At 40.3% G+C, this 27,488-nt stretch overlaps 1 protein-coding gene across 7 annotated transcripts in view; it reads left to right on the top strand.

The window, feature by feature from the left end:
• The window catches only part of FREM1 (FRAS1 related extracellular matrix 1), a 179,727-nt gene that overhangs the window by 59,324 nt on the left and 92,915 nt on the right, over nucleotides 1-27,488 (top strand). For all 7 annotated transcript variants that reach the window (XR_011254372.1, XR_011254374.1, XR_011254373.1 and 4 more), the window contains exons 9-15: nucleotides 817-1,161; nucleotides 7,833-7,975; nucleotides 17,355-17,551; nucleotides 18,269-18,359; nucleotides 19,942-20,109; nucleotides 24,222-24,430; nucleotides 26,630-26,723. Coding sequence is in view for 2 of the 7 variants with exons in the window: in XM_069576602.1 (XP_069432703.1) it covers nucleotides 817-1,161; nucleotides 7,833-7,975; nucleotides 17,355-17,551; nucleotides 18,269-18,359; nucleotides 19,942-20,109; nucleotides 24,222-24,430; nucleotides 26,630-26,723 (1,247 nt within the window). In the remaining 5 variants the exon portion in view is untranslated. The remainder of the gene's footprint in view (nucleotides 1-816; nucleotides 1,162-7,832; nucleotides 7,976-17,354; nucleotides 17,552-18,268; nucleotides 18,360-19,941; nucleotides 20,110-24,221; nucleotides 24,431-26,629; nucleotides 26,724-27,488) is intronic.

Genomic DNA, 27,488 nt, shown 5'->3' with positions numbered 1-27,488 from the left:
GAGAGTCATACTCCATAATGATATTCTGGCTCAGAGGAGGCAGAGAATAGTACAAACATTTATTAAGCATTTACTTTGTGCCTAATTGTGCAAAGCATTCTACATACTTTATCACACATCCACTTTAGGAAGCAAGGTACTATTATTCTTACTTTGCAAATGAGAACCTGAGACTAAGAGAAATTGACTTGTCTAAGGTCTAGAAAGTGGCTGAGCTGGTATGTGAACTCAAGCCATTTGCTACCACAGCTCAAGCTCTTGGTCATTAAGCCAGTGATTCGCAAACATTAGCACGCATTAGATTCCTGGAGGGCTTGATAAAACATGGATTGCTGACTTCCAGTAGCAGAATTTCTGATTCAGTAGGTCTGGGGTAGGGCCTGAGAACTTGCATTTTTAATGACTTCCCAAATGGTGCTGATGTTGCTAGTTCGCAGCCACTACTCTGAGAAGTGCTGTCGGCTGATAACAATGAATTGAAGGACAACTAATACTTCTTGTAGATACACTATGTTTGAGCTCTCTCATTCTTAAGAGGGAATGTTAGGTAGGTATTATCTCTGTTTTATATATGGGTCTCAAATAAATTAAATACCTTGCCTAAGTCCGCCCTGCTAATAAGTGTTACAACTAGCTAGTATTCAAAACTGGGTCTTTGAAGCCCCAGAGCCCACTAAACAATCTGTGGCTTTTCCAGGTGAGGAAAGTATTGGCTGCCTTACTTTCCATTTCACACCCGCTCCTATAGTGCTGCTTTTACTAACCTGCTGCCTCCATATCTTTCTCATTTTGCCTCATCTCTGTTTTTTCCATCAGGGGGGAAGGGGTTTCTCTTCACTGTGGCTGACCTTCAGGCTGGAGTCGTTCGATATCATCATGATGACAGTGACTCCACCAAAGACTTTGTGGTCTTCAGGATATTTGACAGCCAACACAGCATCCAACATAAGTTTCCCATCAACATCTTGCCCAAAGATGACAGTCCGCCATTTCTCATAACAAATGTTGTGATTGAACTGGAAGAGGGGCAGACCATACTAATTCAGGGTTCCATGCTGAGAGCTTCAGACATGGACTCCAGTGATGACCACATCTTCTTTAATATCACGAAACCCCCACAAGCTGGAGAGATCATGAAGAAACCAGCGCCAGGACTGATAGGTGAGTGCTGGGCAGTTAAGATTGCTTGTGTCAGAATTTGTGCTAAAAGAGACATCTCATTTGTGCTAAAATGAGGTAAGATTCTATTATTATTATTCCCATTTCACAGATGGGAAGACTGTGACTTAGGTTAAGTTGATCTATCCATCTGGAACTGGGCCTCAAGGTAACCATTACACTATGAAAAATTAAGTCTACAATATAAAGTGATAGGACAAATAAGGTTGAAGAGATATTTTGACCTATTCTAGATTATTGATAAAAAGTTTCATGAATAACTTTTATTTACACTTTGTTAGAATAATTTCACAACTACTCTTTGAAGTAGATAGGTAAGGAGCTTGACAAAATAGGCGTCAAGCAGTTTTACCTAAGACTATTTGTTTTTTAAACATATTTGGTTTTATTTTTAATAGATTATTTAAAAAATCGAGGTATAGTTGATGCACTATATATTACATGTTTTAGGTGTGCAGCATAGTGATCCACAATGTTTGAATGTTATACTCCATTTATTGTTATTATAAAATATGGTTATATTCCCTGTGTTGTATAATGTATTTTGAAGCTGCTTTATTTTATGCGTAGTAGTTGACACAGCAGTTGGTACTTCTTAATCCCATACCCCTATATTGCCCCTCTCCCTTCACTCTCCCCACCGGTAGTCACTCATTTGTTCTCTGTATCTGTGAGTCTGTTTCTTCTTTTTGTTACATTCACCACTTGCTCTACTTTTTAGATTCCACATGTAAGTGATATCATATAGAATTTGCCTTTCTCTGGTTGACATTTCATTTATCATAATAGCTTTCAAGTTCATCTGTGTTGTTTTAAGTGGCATAATTTCATTGTTTTTAATAGCTGAGTAGTATTCCATTATGTGTGTGCGTGTGTGTGTGAATGGCACATCTTCTTTGACCATTCGTTTATTAATGTCCACTTGGGTTGCTTCCATATTGAGGCAATTGTAAATAGTGCTGCAATATACATTGGGGTGCATATATCTTTTCAAATTAGTATTTTCATTTTTTTCAAGTGTATATCTAGGAGTGGAATTGCTGGGATATATGGTAAATTCTATGTCTAGTTTAAAGAAATTTTCATATTGCTTTTCACAGTAGCTATATCAATTTACATCCCACCAAGAGTGTACAAGGTTTCCTTTTCTTCACATTCTTGCCAGCATTTGTTATTTGTGTTAGCCATTTCTTACTTGTGATGGCCATTCTGACAGGTGTAAAATGATATCTCATTTGCATTTCTTTGATGATTAGTGGTATTGAGCCTCTTTTCATCTGCTTGTTGGCAATCCTTAAGTCTTATGTGGAAAAATGTCTATTCTAGACTTCTGCCATTTTTTTAATTGGGTTTTTTGTTACTTTGCTATTGAGTTATATGAGCCATTTGTGTATTTTGGATTTTAATCCTTTATTTGTCATATTATTTGCAAATATTTTCCTCCCATTCAGTAGATTGTCTTTTTGTTGTGGTGATAGTTTCTTTCATTGCACTTTTAAGTTGAACTAGGTCCAATTTGTTTATTTTTGTTTTAGGAGACAGAGCCAAAAAAAAACCTCAGTATAGTTTATGTCAAAGAGTGTTCTGCCTTAGTTTTCTTCCAGGGGTTTTATGGTTTCAGGTCTTACATTTAGGTCTATAATCCATTTTGAGCTTATTTTTGTCTATGGTATTAGTTCACAGCTCAGTTGTGTTCAACTCTTTGTGACCCCATGAACTGTAGCCCACCAGGTTCCTCTGTCCATGTATTTTCCAGGCAAGAATTCTCTAGGGGATCTTCCTGACCCAGGGATCGAACCTGGTTCTCCTGCACTGCAGGAAGACTCTTTACCATCTGAACCACCAGGAAAGCCATATGGTGTTAGAGAATGGTCTAATTTCATTGTTTTACACATAACTGTCCAGTTTTCCCAGCACCACTTATTGAAGAGAGTGTCGTTTCTCCATTGTATAGTGTTGCCTCCATTGTTGCAGATTAATTGAGTATAAGTGCATGGGTTTATCTCTGGGTTCTCTGTTTTTTCCCATTGATCTGTGTGCCTGCTGTGTGCCAGTATCATACTGTTTTGATTCCTGTAGCTTTGTAGTACAGTCTGAAGTCATTGTGTGTTTCCTCCAGCTCTGTTCTTCTTTCTCAAGATTGCTTCGACAATCTGGAGTTTGGTGTTTCCATACAAAATTTAAACTTATTTGTTCTAGTTATGTGAAAAATGCCCTTGGTATATTGATAGGGATTACATTGAATCTGTAGATCGCCTTGGGTAATATGGTCACTTTAACAATTTTAATTCTTCCAGTACATGAACATGATATATCTTTTCCTCTGTTTGTGTTGTCTTCAGTTTCTTTCATCAGTGTCTTAATTTCAGATACATTTTAATAACCCTGTACTCTTCTCTCCTCACTGCTTTTGATTTCATGGTGGTGGTTTAGTTGCTAAGTTGTGTCCAACCCTTGCAACCCCATGGACTCCTCTGTCCATGGGATTTCCAAGGCAAGAATAATGAGGTGGGTTTCCATTTCCTTCTCCAGAGGATTTTCTGACCCAGGGATTGGACCTGTGTCTCCTGTGTTGGCAGACAGATTCTTTACTGCTAAGCCACCAGAGAAGCCCTTTTGATGTCATATATTACATCCAATTGTTTTATGAATCCCTTAACTGCTTATTGTGGATGTAGATGATTTTACCACTTTTGTTTTTTAATCTTCCTCGTATCTTTGTGTGTGAATGACTTACTAACTTTGTGCTGTATGTTTGCCTTTACTAATGAGCATTTTCCTTTTGCAATTTTCATGTTTCTAGTTGTGGTATTTTATTTTTCTCTTAAAATTCCTTCAACACTTCTTGTTAAGCTGGTTTGGTGGCGTTGAATGCTTATCTTCTGTTTGCCTGGAAACTTTTTGATCTCTCCATCAAATCTGAACAAGAGTCTTGCTGGGTAGAATATTCTTGGTTGTAGGTTTTTCTTTTTCATCACTTTAAATATATTGTGCCACTGTCTTTTGGCCTGCAGAATTTTTGTTGAAATTCACCTGATAGCTTTATGTGGGGTTCCTTTATAAATTATTTGTTGCTTTTCCCTTGCCACTTTTAATATTCTGTCTTTATGTTTAATTTTTCCATTATAATTATAATGTGTCTTGGTGTGTTCCTCTTTGAGTGAATCCTATATAGGACTCCCTGTACTCCCTAAACTTAGATAGCTGTTTTCTTTACCAGGTTAGGGAAGTTTTTGACATGGCTTCAAATACGTTGATAGGTTCTCTCTCGCTTCTCCTTCTGCATCTCCTATAATGTGAATATTAGGGGGGGTTGATGTTGTCCCAGAGGTCTCTCAAACTGTCCTCATTTCTTTTCATCTTTTTTCTTCTGTCTATTTAGCATCAGTAGTTTCTACTACTCTGTCTTCCAGCACGCTGATCAGTTCCTCTATGTCATTTAGTCTACTCTTGATTCCTTCTAGGATATTTTTCATTTCAGTTATTGTATTCTTCACCTCTGTCTGGTTGTCCTTCATGTTTTTTAACTTTTCATTAAAAAAAATTCTCATTATCTGCATCCATTTTTCTCTTGGGTTATTTGATTATCTTTATAATCACTACCTTAACTCTTTCTCAGGTCGATTGCCTATCTCTATTTTGGTTAATTATTCTTATGGGGTTTTATCTTATTTGTTTGAAACACATTCCTTTATTGCCTCCTTTTACCTAGATTGCTGATTTTATTTTTATGTATCTGGTAGGTTAGTTATGCTTTCTGACCTTGGAGAAGCAGCCCTTTGTAGGAGATATCATGTGTCCTAGCAACACATCCCCCTCTCATCACCCGATCAATATGCTCTAGGGGATGTGTGTGTCTTCCTATTGTGCTGGGCTGACTATGTAGGCAGTCTAATATGCTTGGTTTAGTCCCTGTCCAGTTGGTTGCCAGGTCCTGCATTGCATGGAGGTTGCTGGCTGTTGGTTGGTGGGACCAGGTCACAAGGTGGTACTAGTGCTGGCTTATTGTTGGGTTGGGTCAAGATGCACGAGACTCTGGGGCTGTTGCCACCCAGTGGTGGGTAGAACCAGGTCCTAGGGCTAGTGTGGCCCACTGGCAGGCAGAGTCAGATACTAGAGTCTAGTTACAGGACCTAGGGGACCTAGAGCTGGTTTTGCATCACTGGTGTGTGGGACTACTTCCTGACGCTGTTGAGTGCAGGGTCTGGGGAGTCCTGAAGCTTGTGTTGCCTTGCTAGTGGACAGGACCATGGTCCAGTTGGTCAGGCTGTGTTTGCAGGCTGCATATCTGGGGTTTTATGCAGTTGTTACCTGCCCACTGGTGAATACAACTAGTTCAGAAGCTACAGTAGGCTCCCTGGAGAATGGGTCTGGGGTCCAGGCTATTCTAGAGTTGATGTCTACCCAGAGACGGCTGGAGTTGGGTCATGTCCTCTCTGGTGGGCAGGGCTGTGTCCAGAGGCAACTGTTGGCTCAGGAGGTCTTAAGACAGCCTGAATGAGGTTGTGTCCCTACCCAGTTAGTTGCTTGGCCTAAGACATCCCAGCACTGGAGCCCCCAGGCCTGTGGCCTGGATCAGGGCTTGGTCTTGGCCCTAATAAGCTAGAAGGATGATTCCACAGTGGTGCTTGCTAGAGCCAGTGTCTGTGTGGTAGAACAGGTTCCCAAAAATGACTACTGCCAGTATCTCTGTCCCCAGAGTGAACACTGGTTGTCTCCTGTCTCTCCAGGAGGTTCTCCTAGACAAGCAAGTGGTTCTGACCCAGTTCAGTCCACTTCAGTTCAGTCCAGTCCAGTTCAGTTCAATCTAGCATAGTCAAGTTCAGCCCAGTTCAGTTCAGTTCAGTCTCTCAGTCATGTCCAACTCTTTGTGACCCCATGGACTGTAGCACAACAGGCTTCCCTATCTATCACCAGCTCCCAGAGCTTGCTCATACTCGTTCATCAAGTCAGTGATGCCATCCATCCATCTCATTCTCTGCCATCCTCTTCTCTGCCTTCAGTCTTTCCCAGGATCAGGGTCTTTTCCAATGAGTTGGCTCTTTGCATCACATGGCCAAAGTATTGGAGCTTCAGCCTCAGTCCTTCCAATGAATATTCAGGACTGATTTCCTTTAGGATTTACTGGTTTCATCTCCTTGCAGTCCAAGGGACTCTCAAGAGTCTTCTCCAGTACCACAGTTCAAAAGCACCAGTTCTTTGGTGCTCAGCTTTCTTCATGGTCCAACTCTCATATCCATACATGACCACTGGAAAAACCATAGCTTTGACTCGATGAACCTTTGTCAGCAAAGTCATGTCTCTGCTTTTTAATATGCTGTCTAAATTTGTCATAGCTTTTCTTCCAAGGAGCAAGCATCTTTTAATTTCTGACCTAGACTTCTGCCAAATTACTGCTTCTTCCCTGGGTCCTGAGGCATGTGAGATTCTTGGTGTGCCTTTTAAGAGTGATGTCTGTATTTCCCCCATGTCCAAGGTGGTGCAATGGTAAAGAATCTGCCTGCCAATGCAGGAGATGTAGGAGACCCATGAATCATGGGTCAGGAAGATCCCCTGGAAGAGGAAACGGCAACCCACTCCAGTAGTTTTCCCTGGAGAATCCCATGGACAGAGGAGCCTGGCAGGCTACAGTCCAGGGGGTTGCAGAGTCAGTCATGACTGAGCATTCATGCACACACTCTATTTCCCCCAGCTGTCTGGGACTATCAAAAATAACCCTATAGGTCCTCAAAGTCAAATGCCCTGGAGACTCATCTTCCCAAGTGCAGGATCCCTGGGCTTAGACTTGGAGTCCTTTGAGAGAAACTCTGCACTTGTAATTATTCTCCCGTACGTGTATTGACCACCCTGGGGTATGATGCTTGACTATATTGTGACTGTGGGCCTCCTACCAACCTTATCGTGGTTTCTTCTCTATAACCTTGATTGTAGATCTCCTCTGGTATGTTCTGGACTTTTTCAATGATGGGTGTTCTGAAGATAGTTATAATTTTGGTATGCCCATGAGAGGAAGTGAGCTCAGGGTCTTTCTCTCCTCTGCCATCTTGGCTGACTTTAAGACTGTTTCTTGAAAATATTTGTCTGATGCTAATTTTTCTATATATGAAGGCAGAGGTAGTAATTTTAATTTGTATGCTTTATTATTTATAAGCTTTGATTTTTGTTGTTCAGTCACTAAGTTGTGTCTGACTCTTTGAGACTGACCCCATGAACTGCACCATGTCAGGCTTCCCTTCCTTTGCCGTCTCCCAGAGTTTGCTCAAACTAATGTCCATTGAGTCAGTGATGCCATCTTATCATCTAAGCTGTCACCTCCTTCTTCTTCTGCTTTGATAAGAGCATTTAATAATGATTCCTCAACCAAACTACTATATACAAAATTGATAAGCAATAAGGATTTACTGTATAGCACAGGGAACTATATTCAGTATCTTCTAATAATCTGTAATAGAAAAGAATCTGGAAAAAAATATGAATTACTTTGCTATATACCTGAAGCTAACACAATATTGTAAATCAGCTACACTTAAAAAAATACTCCTTGGGTACATGCAACATATTAGGGAGAAAAACTTGTAGATAAATCCAAAATTATTTTACCCCAACACCTACAGACAGTTACAAAGGTATGTGGTATTTTGTGGACTCCATAGGCTATCCAGTCCCTGGCTTCGTTCAGAGGGATCTATTCAATGGCATCATTTACTATCGTCACTTTGGTGGAGAAATCTTTGAAGATTCATTTGAATTTGTCCTGTGGGACAGCCACGAACCTCCAAATCTCTCAGTGCCACAGGTAAGAGTCCATCTCTGAACACTTTCCCAAAATCTTGTCCACAGATATCAGTTCTGGAAGATAATGGAAGAAGCAAAATTAAGTCAATTTCCTTGCAATATAACTGCTTTTTAATATTTACTTTCCCCCAAACTTACATGAATAGCTTATGTTCACGTTGTTCAAACCTATGAGAAAGTGGAAGTCACTCAGTCATGTCCTACTCTTTGCGACCCCATGGACTATACAGTCCATGGAATTCTTCAGGCCAGAATACTGGAGTGGCATGCTGTTCCCTTCTCCAGGGGATCTTCCTAACCCAGGGATCAAACCCATGTCTCCCTCATTACAGGTGGATTCTTTACCAGCTGAGCCACAGGGGAAGCCCAAGAATACTGAAGTGGATTATGTAAATGTCCACGTATGCAGTGTTTTCAAAGTTGGTTAACTATGGGACCCTTTTATGAAGAGAAATTTGCTTGCTTCATAACACACAAAAAAAACCCTCACTGATTTATTTTATGCGTAGTGGTTAAAATACAGGTTCTGTAGTTGGACTGTCTTTTCCTCCTGTCCTTGGCATTAACTGACCTGTGCCTCAGTTTCCTTATCTGTAAAACAGTTAAAACAACTTACTTACGACATAATACATATGAGTATGGTAAACCTTCTGGCACCTAGTAAGTACTTAATGAATATATTTGCTTTTATTTATTGTTGCTTTTGAAGAACTAAGAGTTTTATTAACACTCAAATATTTTATTTAAATATACAGAATACAAAAATAGGCTTAAGGAGCCATCATCCTGCAGAAATTACAGAAAAAAAAGGGTCTGGATAGCTATAAAGGGGTAGATTTCTTGTGAGGAGAGGGCAGTTGGTGGTAGGGATGGACAAATGTCTTCTGAAAATAAATGACACACACTATGTATAGTTCTTTTTGCCAGGCATTTTATACCTCTTATTTTAGAAGTTAGCATATGCAGGGGTCTAAACAAATTTTGAACCTGATCCCTATTGGTTATATAATATCATCTCATAGTGTTACTGTCATTAACATTAGCCAATATGTAGACGATTGGGTTATTCATCTGTTTGCCAGGATAAAGGTAACAAAAGGGGATGATCAGGAGGAATGATATGGACGGCTCAGAAACTGAAGGAGGTAGATGCTCCTTGATAAAAGAAATAATGGAAAAATGAATGAAGAAATTCTCAATTCATCTGCTTATTGACTAAAAAAAAATTCCTTTACGTAGAACAGCTTCCTCTTTTCATCAATGTATATAATTGTGCTACTTATTGATTCCTTATCTCTTGAAATCTTAGTTGATCTGATAGTCCAAAATGAAAACTATTGGTAGGATTTATTTCTACATCTTCTGCTGTATCCATTCAACTGTGCTGTTTCTGACTAGAATACCACATCACTTTTAGCAAACTATAGGCCTTTTTGAAAATAGGAAATTCAGGACTACTTTTTACTTTTTAGCTATTGCATATTTTATAGATCATATTTTTCATACTCACCTGTATAGATGTCAGTTTTCTCTAGTAAAGACCGCAGTAATGAAAACTTTACTGAAATAAAATCATTTGTAAATCTTATCAAATAAGTCAGATTAAATTCTATAGATCCAGTTATGTTTATTCCCCATTATGGTTGTGCTTCTAAGGAAATCATATCATATTTTTCTCTGCTTTTATTTATCTTCTTAACCTATGTTGAATGGGGAGGGAGAAAAGAAAGAAGGGAAGGGTTGGAAAAAGAGAGAGAGAGAGAGAACATGAGGAGAGATGGAGGGATAAAGAGAGAGAGAAATGGGGAGAAAAAGAATTTTTCTCTGTTTTCATGTACCACCTACTTTCTGACTCCTAAATATCCTCCAGCTCAGACTTGTGTACCTACACCCGTACCTGACATCTCTACATTTATTTTAAACTCAACATGTTCACAAGACATTCAGCCTGTTTCGCTAAAACTGTGCAAAGCCACGGTAACTGGAATTTCTGTAGTCATCCCTACCCTCTTTCTGTTGAGTTATCTGTGTAACCAGTCAGCTAGTATTACTAAACCTACTTGAGAAATTTCTCTCATCTATCTCTACTTACCCCACCCCACTGTCATTGCTTTTGTTTCAACTTTCATCTTTTTTGAACTAGATTATTCTCTGAATCTCTCACATGGTTTCTTAAGAATAGAAGCAATTAACTGCGTCTTTTGAGGACAATTATTTGAGGACAAATAAAATTCATTGATGGACTTCCCTGGTAGCCAGTAGTAAAGAATCTGCCTGCCAGTGCAGAAGACATGGGTTTGATCCCTGGGTCAGGAAGATCCCCTGGAGAAGGAAATGTAACCCACCCCAGTATTTTTGTTTGGGAAATCCCATGGACAGAGGAGTCTAGTGGGCTGCAGTCCATGGGGTCACAAAGAGTAGAACACAGCTAAGTGACTAAACAATAAAAACAAATTCATTGATATAGAAGCAATATGTTGAGTAGAATTCATCTGGTTGTTTGTTTTTTTTTTCCCCCCAACTCTCCCTCTTCTGGTCTTTAGCAGCTTTAGCTTCTCTAGATATGGACCAGTTCTCAGCTATAACATCATCTGCTCCAGGAATCCTTCTCTGATCCTCTTATTCCCATTTCCCCAGGTTTGGCTATCTGGTCCTTTTACATGATCTGATACCAAGTTACTATAACGTGAGGCCATTATTTATTTTATTGGATCAATGGTGAGCTCATTAATGACAGGGATCCTGATATATTTATCTCTGTGTCTTCAGATCTTGGTACCTGCCTCAGAGTAGAACCCCAAGAATTGTATGTTGGTTCTAAAACTAACTGTTTCTTTCAACTTGTAATGAAACTAGGAAGAAATAAAAAGACCCAACCATTTGGCAGGGACTGGGGAAAAAGTGAGATAGGGAGGTAATAAGTGTAAAGCTTTAGTTTTCAGAGTTTTCAGGAATTAGTGTGGTGTATAAAAACAAAACAATTATTTTGTATATATGTGTGCCCTTAAGAGTTTCTATGTTATAATTATATCATCACTGAAACTCCGATTCTTAAGGAATGCAAATGATTACCTGGTTTATTTGATGATTGCATCTTCAGTTTGTACAAATATCTAGTCATGTCCAACAGATAAAAATGTATTTAAAATATTCAACAAAATGTAATTTTCAGCTGTTCAACTATAAGACCAGATGAAATGGTTACTTGATTGGAGCTTTTGTGAACAGAAGGTTCCTGGGTCACTGAAGATTAAACTCAAGCCCTGGATTTTTTCAGCCATACTGTTAGAATACTTCTTTCATAGGGGCAGGGACCAAAGATTTTCTCACATAAGTTTCTGGTCAAAGCAGGGAGGAAGTTGTGTAGGTGGAGATGCCCCTTGCCTCCTCTTATCCTTCCCATCTGGATAGTCCTACTGAGCAATCTACCTACCCATCAAGAAAGTGTTAGCCAGGAGCCCCTCTCTCTTTCCATCTTGGCTATCATGACTGTTGCCAAATAAAGCCTCACTTACTCAATTTGGTTTTGAAACATATTTTCTTAGATTATTAAGTGTAAAGTTGCTTGTATCAGCACCCAAAATACTCATCAGCAGAAGACTGGTTTAAAAAGCTGTGGTATATCTATACAATAAAATACTATCAAACCAACCAACCAACCAAAGAAAAGGGCAAATCCATGGGAGATATTATGTATCTTAATTGTGGTGGTATCTTCACAGGTATATATGATTGTCAAAACTCATCAAATTATAGACTTAAATTGAATGCAGTTCATTGTATGTAGAGTAGTCCTCAATAAAGCTGACCGTAAAAAGAAAATATTTTCTTCTTTATTCTTCTCAGTAGAGAGCTTTAGAAAGCTTACACTTGAGGTCTCAGTCTAGGAGAGCATAATGTTAGCAGTAAAATAGAGAGCCAAACATAAGAATAGAAGAAAGAGAACTAAGAAACTGAAAGAAAGGAAGCAGATGCCACAAAGGCCTGTGTGTGAAGTGGGAGGAAGGAAATGTAATGTGACCAGTGGAGAGAACAGGCAGCTGGGATGGGCATTTATCAGAAGTCAGGCTGGAGAGTGGAGTGCACAAAACTAGCACTGGGTATAATTCCAGTGCCAGAATTTATTTGGTATAATTGTTCTGAGGTTGTGGGCCGTTTGCTCAGTGGCTCTATGGTGGAGTTAATGGTGGCCTCCTTCAAGAGGGCTTATGCCACACGCTCTGACACAGGTCTGCTGGAATCAAGATTGCTGGGAGGAATATCAAGAACCTCAGATACGCAGATGACACTGCCCTTATGGCAGAAAACGAAGAACTAAGAGCCTCTTGATGAAAGTGAAAGAGGAGGGTGAAAAAGTTGGCTTAAAACTCAACATTCAAAAAACTAAGATTGTGCCATCTGGTCCCATCACTCCATGGCAAATAGATGGGGAAACCATGGAAATAGGGACAGACTTTATTTTATGGGACTCCAATCACTGCAGATGGTGACTGCAGCCATGACATTAGAAGATACTTTCTCCTTGGAAGAAAAGCTATGACCAACCTAGACAGCATACCAAAAAGCAGAGACATGACTTTGCTGACAAAGGTCCATCTAGTCAAAGCTATGATTTTTCCAGTAGTTATGTATGGATGTGAGAGTTGGACTATAAAGAAAGCTGAGTGCCCAAGAACGGATGCTTTTGAACTGTGGTGTTGGAGAAGACTCTTGAGAGTCCCTTGGACAACAAGGAGACCTAACCAGTCTATCCTAAAGGAAATCAGTCCTGAGTATTCATCAGAAGGACTTATGTTGAAGCTGAAACTCCAATACCATGGCCTTCTGATGCAAAGAAATAACTCATTTGGAAAGACCCTGATGCTGGGAAAGATTGAAGGCAGGAAAAGAATGGGACGACAGAGAATGAGATGGTTGGATAGCATCACTGATGCGATGGATATGAGTTTGAGCAAGCTCTGGGGGTTGATGATGTATAGTGAAGCCTGGCATTCTATGGTCCATGGGGTCACAAAGAGTCAGACACAACTGAGTGACTGAACTGAATTGAACTGAAGTGATAATTCCTGTCGGTGAAAAATAGCATTGAAAATCTCAAAGGATAGGCTTCCCTGGTGGTGCTAATGTTAAAGAACTCTCCTGCCAATGCAGGAGACGTGAGATGCAGATTGGATTCCTGGGTCAGGAACATCCCCTGGAGGGGAGGGCATGGCATCCTACTCCAGTATTCTTGCCTAGAGAGTCCCATGCACAGAGGAGCCTGGAGGGCTATAGTCCATAGGTTTGCAAGGAGTCGGACACGACTGAAATAACTTAGCATGCACACACACAATCTCAAAGGAAGATGAAGAAGAAGGAATCAGATGGGAGTCAAACCTCGGAGCAGAGAAGGGATCAAAAATCCAGGTCCGCAAGAAAGGTCGATACTAGCTGATGGAGTGTCATATTGTGACATGTATTCTGAGGGTCAAGGTTACTCATTGTCATTTTATATACTGATTTATTTCTTTATTTTCTGATTTCCCACCAATCTGTCAGTGGGTGCTTGTGGCCTTAAGTAGACTGGAGGCACGTAGAGGAAGGCAGCAGGCAAGAGCCCAGTGACTGGTATGGACACTAGTTTTCCACTGTGTGGGAATGGGTATTTAATTAGGTCTTTTTTACAACCAAATTTCAGTAAGAATGGGAACAGTTTATTTCTCTATGGAGTTTGTTAAAATTGGATTTTTTCTCACCCACAGAATACACATACACTAATTATTTGGACATGCATAAATATGTAAAGATACATCAACTTAGGCAATCATAAAGCATGTTGAAAAATGGGCCCACCAAGAATTACTACTGGGGTGTAAAAAAGCATTGCTTGTACATTCTTTTGGTACAAAGAGCACACTAGAGAATAAATTTGCATAGAAAATGGTCTCTTTGAATTCACAATAAGTATTGTTTCCTTATTAAATCCAGTTTTTCAATTAAGTGGAGCCTCACTGATCCACACCATGACTGGGAGGTCCCACAGAGAATTTCTGAACTTTGTAGATTAGCAAAAAACTGTAATTGGAAAAAAAAATCATGACATAGATTCCAGGAAACTAGAGAAATGACTGTCATTGTGTTCCATTATTTTGATAACTGGGTTTAGTTTTTAATTATTGAAATACTTCATAATGGAGTAGTAAATACGCTATGAAGTGAAGTGAAGTGGCTCAGTTGTGTCCGACTCTTTGTGACCCCATGGACTGTAGCCTACCAGGCTCCTCTGTCCCTGGGATTCTCCAGGCAAGGATACTGGAGTGGGTTGCCATTTCCTTCTCCAGGAGATCTTCCAACCCGGGGATTGAACCCGGGTCTCCCGCATTGCAGGCAGATGCTTTACCATCTGAGCCACCAGGGAAGCTGACTTCTCTGACTTCCCTGGTGGCTCAGATGGTAAAGTGTCCACCTACAATGCAGGAGACCCGGGTTCAATCCCTGGGTTGGGAAGATCTCCTGGAGAAGGGGATGGCAACCCACTCCAGTATTCTTGCCTTCCCCCCCACCAAAATGAGGGGCTCAAAGAAATATGCTATATGCTTTTCTAAAAGTGATGAAGAATGGAGATAGGAAATTGATTTATTGAGCACCTACCAACAGTTACTCTCTGTGATGTCAGATATCTTGTTTGATCCTAACAACACTTCACTGTAGTAGCCATTCTCATTATTCCCAATGTGCAGAAAGAAAAACTGAGCCCCAAAGGGGTTAAATGATTTGCCCCAGGCAGCAAAAGCTTGTAGGTGGCTGAGCTGATGTTCCAGTCTTTTTTATGTTATAGCATAAGCTTAACTATGTTTTAATTTTTGCTTTGTATGTTACTTTTAAAAAGGAATTCTCTTCATTTTCAAATTGGTTCTTGCGAACACCACTTTCTTAGAAAAAATTGGCATTGCTGATCTGTGTTTCAGTGACAATATTAAATACATCAAAACCAGGAGAAGAATATTAATACTTTCATGCATCAGGCTTTCATGATGCCAAGCAGATGTTCCGTTTCAAGAGAGAGTAATTGCTTTCTTCCAACCGGGCATGGATTATTCTTAAAAAAAGAAAAAAAAGTGATGATAAAAACTGTTTGGCAAAATCTCCTTGACCTCCTTGCAAGATCTAAAGCTGTGAATGTTTGAGAAAATTCCTAACATCACAAACAGGACACGTAGACTCATTCAGTGAGAAAACACGAGAAAGTGCCTCCTACCTACAAAATAACGTGCTAGATGTGGTGGAGCTGATATTATGCCTAATTTACAGATAAGAAAATGGACACTCGAAAAAGTTGAATGACTTGTTCAAGATAGGTAATTACCAAGTGGGATACTCAGGACTGTCCATTCACTGGCGCATTCCATGTGGGACTATACTGTGATCCTCCTCTTGTGGAACTTACAGTCTAGGAGAGACGACATGTAAACTACAAACTAATAATGCAAGAAATTATAGTGTTTGTCAAGAGATAATGAAAATTCGAGAAAAATGAAATCCAACTGAGGAACTGGAAAACATTTCAAGAAGAGCCCTCAAGAGGATGAAAGAATCGAGTTGGTAGAGAAAACAGGATAAGAGCATTCCAGGCTAAAGAAAACATGGTCCAGAGCAGAGAGGCGTGTTTGGGAACCAGGACTGGGTCTGCTTTCTGCAAGCAGGGTGCTAGATTAATGTTAAAAGGTAGCAAAAGCAAAGTTAAAGAGTATGCCAAACTGTGAAGGGTCTTGAATACCATGCTAGGGAGTTTGAGTAATTCTATCCCTCCTGGGTGGTTGTTTAAGATTTCCTTTTTACTTTCTTGTTTTAAAAAATTTTACTGAAGTATAGTTAGAGTGTTGTGTTAATTTCAGGTATACAGCAAGTTATTCAGTTACACATATTTGTGTATATATATTCTTTTCCAGGGGCTTCCCAGGTGGCTCAGGGGTAAAGAATCCACCTGCCAATGCACAAGATACAGGAGACGTGGGTTCAGTCCCTGGGTCGGGAAGACCCCTTGGTGGAGGAAATGGCAAACCACTCCAGTATCCTTGCCGGGAGAAACCCATGGACAGAGGAGTCTGGCAGGCTATAGTCCATGGGTCACACACAGTCGGACGTAACTGAGCAGACACGTGTATTCTTTTTCAGATTCTTTTCCTTGATAGATTAAAAACTATTGAGAATAGTTCCCTGTGCTATACAGTAGGTCCTTGGTGGTCATCTATTTTACATATAATAGTGTATATGTGTTCATCCTAGCCTTCTAATTTATCCCTCCCTTGCCTTTCCCCTTTGGTAACCATAAATTTGTTTTCTATGTCTGTGGGTCTATTTCTGTTTTGTAGATAACTTCACTTGTATCTTTTTTTAGATCTTTAAGGACGTGAATAACCTGATTTTATTTGTGTTGTTTTAAAAGATAAGACTAGAGGTATGAAAAGTCAAGATTAGTTATTGAAATTAGGGCTGATGGAAAGCTGTTACGACGATATAAGAAAGAAATTATGCAAGCTGGAGCAAGATCAGGAATAGTGGGGCTGACAGCTGGGGAGGAGGGTGTGGTCACTGTTTCGAAAAATTTATAAATACAAACTTTAGGACTTAGTGATGTGTTCTATGTGGGTAGAAAAAGAGGAACAAAAACTTGTGTCAAGGTTTCCAGGAATTATGACAGAGTGGAAGGAGGAAGAGAAAGACCAGGCTGTTGGTAAAAGTGAAACCTGATGCTTTCAAACTGTGGTGCTGGAGGAGACTCTTGAGAGTCCCTTGGTCTGCAAGGAGATCAAACCAGTGAACCTAAAGGACACCAACCCTGGATATTTACTGGAAGGTCTGTTACTAAAGTTGAAGGCCCACTACTTTGGCCACCTGATGAGAACTGACTCATTGGAAAAGACCCTGATTCTGGGAAAGACTGAAGGCAAAAGGGAAAGAGGGTGACATAGGATGAGATTGTTAGATGGCATCACAGACTCAATGGACATGAATCTGAGCAAATTCCTGGAGATAGTGGAGGATAGAGGAGCCTGGCATGCTACAGTCACTGGGGTCACAAAGAGTTAGAAAAGACTTAGTGGCTGAGCAACAACAACAAAACATAAAACCAGGAATATATTTTGTGTGTTGTATGCCCATTTGATGGCACTCGGGACTGCACTAAACGTAATTGTGATAATTGTATTCTCAAGATACAGTGAAAAATGGATGGAGAATGATCCATCTTTAGCTCATGCTCTTAATAGCTCCTGAACTTTTTCGCTGGATGTGTATTATAAAATTTTTGAAAATCATAGTTGATTGGATGATAGTGGAGTGCCTTTTTTCTGGTGTCCTTTTGATATTTCAAATGAATGATACAGATAATTTCTCTCCAGGTGGTGACAATCCATATCACTCCAGTAGATGACCAGCTTCCAAAAGAGGCTCCCGGAGTTTCTCGGCATTTAGTTGTCAAGGAAACAGAGGTGGCCTACATCACTAAGAAACATCTACATTTTATAGATACAGAATCACAGGACAGGGAGCTGCTCTACACAATAACCGCCCCTCCATTTTTCTCCTCCAGCCGCAGGTATCTCTATGAAAAGTCATCACTTGGGCTATTAGTTGAAGGTTGTGTTCGAGGATTGAGTTGAAAGTGTCACTGTGTAGTCCTTAGTTCGCTTGCTTTGTTAGTCAGACATGAACTTATATTCAGTTTAGCATTAATTCTAATCTCAAACTTGTCTCATGCCTTCCTTCAAAGGCTATGTTAATAGGTAAATGGCCTGCAACTTGTAGTGTCTTTAGCTTAAGTAGGCTGAAAACAGTCTTTAATCCCTTTTTCTAAAGAGAATGCTTTTTTTTAAGGTACAATTTATTGAGTCTTCATAGGTTTATTTTTAGATATCTCAGCTACAAAAGTGGTCATATTCTATGATTCCAATCCAGAAAGTGCCATGAATATACCTTAGGCTTTAATTATGTACTAAATGATAGTGAGTAAATGTTTTTAGGATGAGTATCTAACAGCATCTCATTGTAGTTAGATTCTCTTTCATCATGTCAGAGCAGAAATTTTGTACATACTTTTTATAGTTATGATGAGAATGGCATTCATGATACTAGACTTAAGGCTAGTAAGTCTTAAGTCCCTGCTCCTGATAGAAAGAGAGAATATAAAGAGGGAACATTTGATTTCTTCTGACAATGAGCACTTTTAGCTTTAGAAAATGTGGTTGCAGGCTAACGTGTGACTTAATTTTTACCTGGAAAATTAGCTGGTGTGTTCTCTTGTATTTTTCTTTAGACACTTAGATGCTGGGAAATTATTCATGGTGGACAGCATACCAAGGCTAACCAAGACTCCTGCAGCTCCAGGGTTAAAATATTTCACTCAGGTATGATGCTATGCTCAAATGCTGACAAACACATGAAAGTGTCCTCTGAGAAGCTCTGGTGCTCCTAGCTTTTTACTTGAGAATTTTGGCCTTTGACATCCACCACAAGCAACAAATACCTGATGTCTATATTCTTTCTGTTTGTACAGTTCCATTAAGAAAGTGACATGTATTTGAAAATGCTTGATCCAGCCGAATATGTTTATATAATAAAATCTCATTATAATTCAATACAGCCTTTTACATCAACTTAGGTTCCTGGTTTAGGGCTCTGATTTAGGGACCTGATGCATGTGTTTTTATTCCATCAATTTCAGTTCATCTAATAACCTACATGTTAGTTTCCTAGGGCTGCTATGGCAAAGACCACAAACTAGGTGGCTTTAAAGGACTGAGATGTATAGTCTTATAGCTCTGGAGGTGAGAAGTCTGAAGTCAGGGTGTCAGCAGGGATACCATCCTCCAAAACCTTGTTCATGGGTGGGGTGGGGGTGTCTTCCCTTTTCTCTTCCCAGCGACTCGTGGTTTGCTGGGCATCTTACATTGCTTGGCTTGTAGATGATTACTCCACTTTCTGCTTCTGTCACCCCATGGCTGGGTTCTCCCTACATCTCTTCTTATGAGGACACAAGTTATGTAGGATTAAGGGCCACTTTATTCCTTTATTCCAGTACAGCCTTACCTTAACTAATTGTGAGTTTTGCCACACCTGTTTTTAAACAAGGTTATAGGTGAGGTGCTGGGGTTTAGATCATCAGCATATCTTTTTTTGTGTGTATGGGGGACAGAATTCAACCCATAATATCCACTGCTTTCCAAAATCCTTCCTTAACCTTCTCCCTACTCCTATGGTTCTATATTCTGAAGACCTGAGTGGGGTCACAGTAATAATGAGTGCTTAGGCAGCAGCTATGCCTCAGGTTTAAGGTTCAGTATGTTGAATCTCACTGTAGTTTGTTGTTCAGTCTCTAAATCATGTCTAAGTCTTTGTGACCCCATGGTAGTTAGAAGTGGTAAATGAATATGGCAACCCTCATGGTGAGTTCTATTATTTTGTTACCTTATTTATTTTATAGATAAGGAAACAGGGGCCTCATCACGTTATTTATTTAATTACTTACTCTTGGCTGTGCTGGACTTGGTGGCTGCACAGGCTTTTCTCTATTTGTGGTGAGCAGGGGCTGCTCTCTAGCTGGGGTGCACAGGCTTCTCATTGCCATGGCTTCTCTTGTTGTGGAGTTCGGGCTCCAGGGCTCGTGGGCCTCACAAGTTTAAGTAGCTTGACCCATATCACACAGCTCCTTCATGGTGGAGGAGGGCTGAAATTCAAGGTTCCTGTCTTTTATAGAGTTGGCTGACTTTAAGCACTTGGCATAGTTTCTTAATTTCTTTGTTCTTTTTCCTCCCATTTTTAGAAAATGTGATTTGTAAGATAGAGCTTTGTAGAATCTTCAAATTGATGATGGGAGTGTTCGCAATGTTCCATATTAAGCTAACCCAAGGGGTCTCTTAGCCCCAGGTCTTTAAATGTCTCTGATCCTGGCAGTCGGTACCCACGTGTCCATCTTGATTTGCTTTGCAGCACGCTGTGAACCATATGAAAGTGGCCTACATGCCACCCATGCAAGATGTAGGTCCGCATCCAAGACACGTCCAGTTTGGCTTTTCCGTCAGTAACCAGCACGGTGGGACACTATATGGGATCTGCTTTAATATCACAATTCTTCCGGTGGACAATCAGGCCCCAAAGGTAGGTATCACGCTTGATATGAAGGATGAAGAGGAGGGAGGACCTAAGGAGAAAAAGGTTTTTAAGGACTTACTCGAAATGCTCACTTCTCTTTAGGCTGTTTCCAAGGACTTTTCCATTTTCCAACTACAGTGTAGGGAACACAAGCATGGGGAGGGGGATTGTTCACCTCCTATGGGACTTTCTGTCTAAAAGGTGAGATTTTCCAGTTGCTTTATTTGGCATGAAAATCATTTGGCATGATTTTCAAAGCTTTGTCAAAATCTCTTTCATTTCCTTTGCTTTTTACTGAGTTTCACGTGTTGATCAGGGGAAGGAGATTAAATTAGGAGTCTCTTAGCAACCAGAGAGGCTTATTTGCTCTCCCCACAGACTAGCTATGCTGCTCTGTCATCTAAATAAGTGCTTTAATTTTCTAAAATGAATTAAGATGGACCCTTGCATCCTATCCAGTTCCACTCCCTCATGTTTGTGTAAGCTTTAAAGCACTTGGCTCTCTCATTAAAACCAGACCACAAAGGCGATGCTACCTTGCGCATCTTATCTTCAGGGCTAGGATTCATCATGAGAGTTTGTTCCCCACCTGTCCCCGCCCCATCAGAGTGCTAGGGTTAATGAGTGTGGCTGCTCCTAGGCTTGTTTTTCTTCCCTCATAAGTGGAAAGACAAAGTGTGATTACCCATTCATTAGGAACCACCAGGGGCTAGAACCCACCCATGTGACATCCCTAAGGAGAGAGGGATGACCTTCCCAGGCCCCCACCTGAAATGAAACCAGGGAAGCCTGGATGCTCCCTTTCCTGTGCTCCCCTCATCATCTCTGCACCTGCCCAAAGATGTGTGGCAGAAGTCTCACGCTGAGGACTGAGGCACTTATCCATCCTGTACAACTGTTCTGATGAGTCTAAATGATACTTGAAAGTAATGAATTGCCCAAATTTTTGTTAGCTGCTGAATGGATAGATGAAATGTGGCAATCCATACATTGGAATATCAATCCTCAACGTAAAGGAATAAAGTACTAATATGTGCTACCAATTGGTTGAACTTGGAAAACATTATTTCAAAGACAAGTACCCAGTCACAGAAGACCACATGTTGTACAAATCCATTTATATGAAAGATCCAGGATAGGCAAGTCTATAGGAAAAGAAAGTAGATTAGTGGTTGCTTAGGACTGCCAGGGGGCTTTCAGGGTAGCTCATCTGGTAAAGAATCCGCCTGTTATGCAGGAGACCCTGGTTTAACTCCTGGGTTGGTAAGACCCTTGGAGAAGGAATAGGCTACCCACTCCAGCTACCCTAACCCTAACCCTAACCCTTGGTTTTCCCTGGTGGCTCAGACAGTGAAAAATCTGCCTATAATTTGGGAGACCTGGGTTTGATCCCTGGGTTGGGAAGATTCCCTGGAGGAGGGCATGGCAACCCACTCTACCATTCTTGCCTGGAGAATCCCATGGGCAGAGACACGCCGCAGCATAGGACTGCAAGGGGGGAAATGGGAGGGTGGGAGAGGGAAGGATTGTGGGGAAACAGGGAGTAATTGCTAATAAAGACAGGGTTATTTTGTGTGTGTGTGAAAATGTTCTAAACTTGATGATAATGGTTACATAACTTTGAATATGTGAAAATACTAAAAGACATTGTCTTTTACACCTTCCAGGGGTAAATTGCGTAGTGTGTGAATTATCTCCATGAAACCGTTCTGTGTTTGTTTCTGGATTTCCGGCTTCTGCAGCTTACCCCATCCCCTACTCTGCAGCAGCAGGACAGGGCGTGTTCCCCGGTCACCAAAGTACCCGTACAGCTCAGGATACTCAGCTACCTTGCTGGCCTGACCCCTCAGGCCTCTGAGCTTGCAAGTTTTGGTAGAAGATAGGCACCCCCAAGAGGTCACACAAAATAATCTAAGCTGGATTCTTTGTCTCCTTCCCTGCTGGGGACCAGATCATACTCCATGTTGAAAATGCAGTTGTGAATGTCTGTGAATTTGATTAGATATTATTCAGATCATCCTTTTCTGTGTATGAGATACATGCACCGACATAGCACAGCATCCAAAGAAGCTACCGTGTTTTCCAGAACAGTCACAGAGAAGTCGTTTTTTTTATGCAAAATATCCAAACCTCTTGCTAGAGAAAAATGATCTGTTGGGAGGAGGAGGGAAACCAACAGAAAGAGTGAAGTGAATAGTTACCTCTGTCATCTGAAGGTAAATGGAATTGTTACGAGGACTTGGGGCTCAAGAGGCATAGGGCCTTCTGTAGTTTTTCTACAGTGTATGAGACAAATGAAATAGTACCATAGAGAACTGAGAATTAGACAATAGAAGTCAATTAAATGAGTCTCCTCCATGAAAATGGTCGTGGGAGCTGTTCCCTGATGTTAAAAATCCATAGACCGCTAGGTTGAGTGAAACCGTGAGAGACTCTTGATGCCATACTGACCTGAAGTTCCAGAAACCTAAACACTGGGTTAAGGGAGGCACTGGAAGGTGAATGATGAAAAAGTGGGAGTAAGTTCCCTTTATGCTTTTAGTCTTTGAAAGTTGTTCTAAACCTATATATATTTAAAAATCATCGAATGAGGCAAAGTATGCTCCTTGAAACTTAGCATCTTGGGATCTTAATTGATGTAACTCAGGACAAAATGAGGCTGGCATACGTGGACCATGTTTCAGTGATAATAACCTTCTTTAAATGTGAGCTCCCTGTATTTCCTTCTCCTGCAATCAGTGAAAATGTAGGTGTGGCAAATGAGAGTAAGGCTCTTGGGAAAGGTAGGAGTGAGTGGTTGTAGGGAGAAAAGGCTCTTACTTTATGTTCTGCTTTGCTGAAAGAAGTCGTCTATTAAAGGATACAAGGCAGCCGTCCCAGGGAGCTTGGTGTCATCGTTTCTATGACCCCAGGGCTGTCCTTGGGGGCAGCTGTGGGTGGCTGGGAGGACGGAACAGGGTTGCACATGGACGCTGTGATTTCTTGCTCACTTCCCTTTCCTCTGCCCATTTCTTGCCCCCTCACTCCCAACCCCCTTTTCAAGATCTCTCCTTGGGGAAACCTCTCCTTTCTAGGAGTGGCATCTGCTCTGAAGAGACTGCTGCTTCCTTGGAGAACATTGTGTCCTCACATTAGCAGAGCAGTCATCCCAGACTGTTCGTGAGGAGCCTTCAAAGCCCATGACTTGTAGCCCAGCTGTATCAACTTGTTTTTGATTCTGTGTGGTAATACAAATTTGAGAAAATAGCAGGTTAAATAAAGTTAACAGATTTTCCTACTCTAGGATCTCAGAGCATGAATATGATTATGGGTCTCATAAACCTCCAAGGTGAAGATATTATATTAATATGTGACTCTTTCCAGGTTGTGTTTGACCATGGAACACTTCTTGCCAACTGCCAAAGTAATGATAAATATCCCCAGTTGTTCAAACTTGCTTTTTACTTTCAAGCGAATTTTTATTGAGTGGTGGGTTTTTTCTATTATAGAAAATTATCTTTATGGCTTTAATATTTAAGGCTAATGTTTGAATGAATCTATTTCCTGTGAATTCTTCCGTTTCCAGTCTTCAGTTTCCCTGTTCTACTTCCATCTCTAAAATGCTCACTACCCTAATGCTTAAATGCTCCAATCAGTTACTCAAGTCTTTAAGAATTTTTAGGGTATAAGAAAATATGGATTCTCTCCTTCAGGAAATTTAATATAGGTTTTGTTCATTTTGTAAATTAAGGTACATATGTGCCAAGCAATGATAGATACAGACATGATAAGGAATGTTATTTTCTTACTTTAGATACATAGTTTAAATATCATATACTGATGATAAGTCTGATTGCTGCTGATAGATCTGATTGCTCAGATCTATTCAGGATCTGAGATCAATGAAATGTAGATGCTTTCAGGTTTCTAGATCTGCCTTGTTTCTTTGTGTCCATCAGTGTTTAGAACTGAAAGCATTTAGCCAAGATGTTCAACTATGAATTTGTTCCCTTTAGAACATTCTTGAAAGTTGGATTGACATGTAAAGATGATGCTGGAAGTTTTCTATTGCTTTCATGAGTTCTGTTTTCAGGTACACCTCATGAACAAGGCTTTAAATGTTTCTTCCTTCTTTCTAGGTGTTTATCAAACCTCTGAGAGTGGTTGAGGGAGGTCAGTGTGTCATCAGCACAGAGCATGTCCTGGTTTCTGACGAGGACACCGAACCGGACAACATCCACCTCTCCTTGTGGAGTCCGCCTCAGCATGGAACGGTGGAGCTAGATGGAATCCCTCTAAACACAGGGGCCACGTTTTCTTGGGGAGACCTCCAGGCCTTAAAACTTAGGTTAGAACATTACCTGGATTCTTTGTTTTACATGCTTTGGCTCCCATTTGAATCAATTGTGAGGCAGTGTAAGAAGTTTATTCAATTCTTGCAGGAGTAGCAACATGCCACCTAATACATTCAAGGGGCAGTTGAACATTAGAAATAACAACCCTTTAGTTTTCCCTCCAGACATTTTCTTCCCCTCTGGCTTGCTGTACTGATGGGAATGATATTATGAATATTTGAACAACAATTGAATTGCCATGAATATTAAATTTGCTGCAACAGCATATATCACAAAGGGTAGCAGTCATACTAGATGAATTGAGTCTGAGCTAATCTATAAGGCTAATCTACATAACTGAGTTTGGCTTTCAGAAAAGCCAACTTCATAACCCCGGAAATTCTGGGATAGAATTCTGTTGATTGATGTCTTTAGTGTGACTTTTTAATCCATTCTACTGGGGAGGTGATTTGCAGGCAAATAAGCAGGGTAGATTAGGTAGGCAGGACACAGACTAGTGGTTGGGCCTCTTATTGTCAGGGACGGAGTAATCCCTGCTTCATAGTTCTGTGGTGGGCCTATAGTATTAATAGTTCCCTTCACCTTGAGGATGTTCCTTTCCTCTGCCTAATGTCATTTTGTAAGACACTTAAAAAAGAAAAAAATCTAGTAAAACTCTTTCTCTGTAAAATAATGCAAGATACTCAAAAGCAGTTGTCAGGTGGACAGACATACTGGTTAATCTCTCACTTGCACAAATTCAAGTTGGGCAAACTAGAATTTTGGTCTTTTTGATAAAGTATAGGCCTCAAATGCTTAGTTTTGCATTTGGAAATTGATGAAGAAGGGGGATTTGTGTTCAGGAAGAGCATTTTCATCCAGAAGTTTAGTTACACTGTTTTATTTACAGCTTCTGATATCTTAGGCTCTTTTCACTACTCTTATTTTCATTAAAATTTTTTCTCCCTCCCACTCCAAGATCTCAGCTCTTTCCTACCCGTTAGAAAGAGAGCTCTGTTTAGGTAATTCTTTCTAGGGAATGAATGATGGATAGAAAAAAGGTACCAATATTGCCAGCACATAGTTCAAGCATTCTTCTAGAGACTTGAAATTATGCTTTGTTCATTAAACTTCACAGCAACAAAACCTGATAAGGTAGATGGTTCTGTTCTCATATGATAGTTGAGTTAACTAAGGCACAAAGAGGTTAACTAAGGTCACCTAGCAAATTTGTGGAGGAGTCTGGTTTTGAAAGAAGTTCTGTTTGATTCCATTGCCATACTTTGGAATGTGTACTCCTAGACCTATTTGGCCCTTTAAGGATAATAGCATGGTTAAATTTTTTTGAATTAGCACATTATCACATGTCAGTCTACTTTTGATCAGGGAGCGTGACAAAATAAAGCATAGGAGGCAGTGTTGGGAGGGAAACTGGAGGTTGGAGGTGGGCTTTCCCCACCACTGGAATTGAATCCCTAACTGGTGCATGAATGAGTCAGTATCAGACATATGGCTAAGTTCAACAATTATTTAAAACTTACAGTGTGTCACTACAGTAGACTGGAGAGTGAGTGGAAAGCCTAGAAGTAGACAATTACTTTAGGAAACTTGACTGGAGAATGAAAAGAAAATAGTGTCAAGAACAGATCAAGAAAAAAATATTTTTGAGTCTGAAGAGATTCAAGAATCTTCTTAGGTTGAGAGGGAAAGACCTAGTCATTGGCCAGAGGGAAATGGCAGGAGAGAGGTAGTGAGTAATCCATAGATGAGGTTTCAGAGCAGAGCTAAACTGATTCAGAGCACAGAAGGATTAGCCCTAAAAGTGGGGGAGGAGGGAGAATCACCGAAACCCACTCATTGTCCCACTTCTGCCTGTCACTGCTCAGCCTCAGGGTCCCCTTGGCCCCAGGCAGTGTTTTCTGTATGTAGGCAGAGCTGTATCCACTGCTTCCCATTTTTACAGTGACAACTTAAAGGGCTGCTTTTTGCTTTGGGGACAAGTTATGAATGCACAGAACACATCTCAGGTGGAGCAATTTTACCATCGAGGATGCTTGAATATTTATGTAAGTGACTTCAAGATTATACTGGGAGTTTGGTTATATATTCATTTGATTGAACATAGGGCCCAAACCATGGAAAAGCTCCTGTGACAATCTCAGTGCACTCACACTGTGGCCTTGAGTGATTAGTGACAACTATCATCCCCACAGATATCAGCATGATGGATCTGAGGAATTTCAGGATGACATACTACTGCAGGTCACAGATGGCACAAATGCAGCTGAGTATGTTCTACACATTGAGGTATGTAGTAAGTTTCCTCCTTGGTTCATATAGAAACAAAGTTTGGGGTTTGGAATCTTCTTAGGGTCTCTGACAGAAATGAAGATACATGGACACCAAAGCAAGAAGGTGCCTGTTTATGTCTTGGAATGTGTCAGGACAGGCAATAGAGAGCAAAAATATATTGGTGAAATGGGCATACTGGTTTCTCACTCAAGTACATTTAAAGATAGAAATGCTCTGCCCTCAAACTCAGAGACTTAATTGAAGAAGCAATTGGTTCCTTATATAAATTATTTCCAATATTTTTGACCTGTAACATTCAAAAATATTTATTTAGCTGTTGGATGGGTTAGGCTAGCATCATGGGGGTTTTTCCTGTTGTGTGCTAGGAGCCATATCTGTATGTACAATGTGAGTTTTTGTGAATTCCTGTACTGTACATTCCCCTGGCCTGTTTGAGATGATTAATTTCCCCCTTTTGACAAATGAAGGAAAATCTGCACATAAAGGTTGAGTTCATACTCAAAGGCCTGATGGGAACCCGTGAGTTTCTTTGTCGAGTGGCTATCCACGTCCACAAACATAACTCACAGGTTATGCAGATATTTATAGTTAGTGACAAAGGAAAGTCTTCAGAAGACTTACCATGCTTCTTAAAGACTCTCTAATTATTCTTACTGTACCAAATTCTATTTCTGTTATAGTTGGTCAGATCTTTGTGGTATGAAATTATTGTTAAAGGACATAATAATGTGTTTGCAAGATACGTTACAGTTAATAATT

The sequence above is a fragment of the Ovis canadensis genome, chromosome 2 (assembly GCF_042477335.2).
Source record: "Ovis canadensis isolate MfBH-ARS-UI-01 breed Bighorn chromosome 2, ARS-UI_OviCan_v2, whole genome shotgun sequence".
Lineage (NCBI taxonomy): Eukaryota > Metazoa > Chordata > Mammalia > Artiodactyla > Bovidae > Ovis > Ovis canadensis.
The sequence above is the reverse complement of the archived record's forward strand: the minus strand, read 5'-3'. Positions and strand labels throughout refer to the sequence as shown.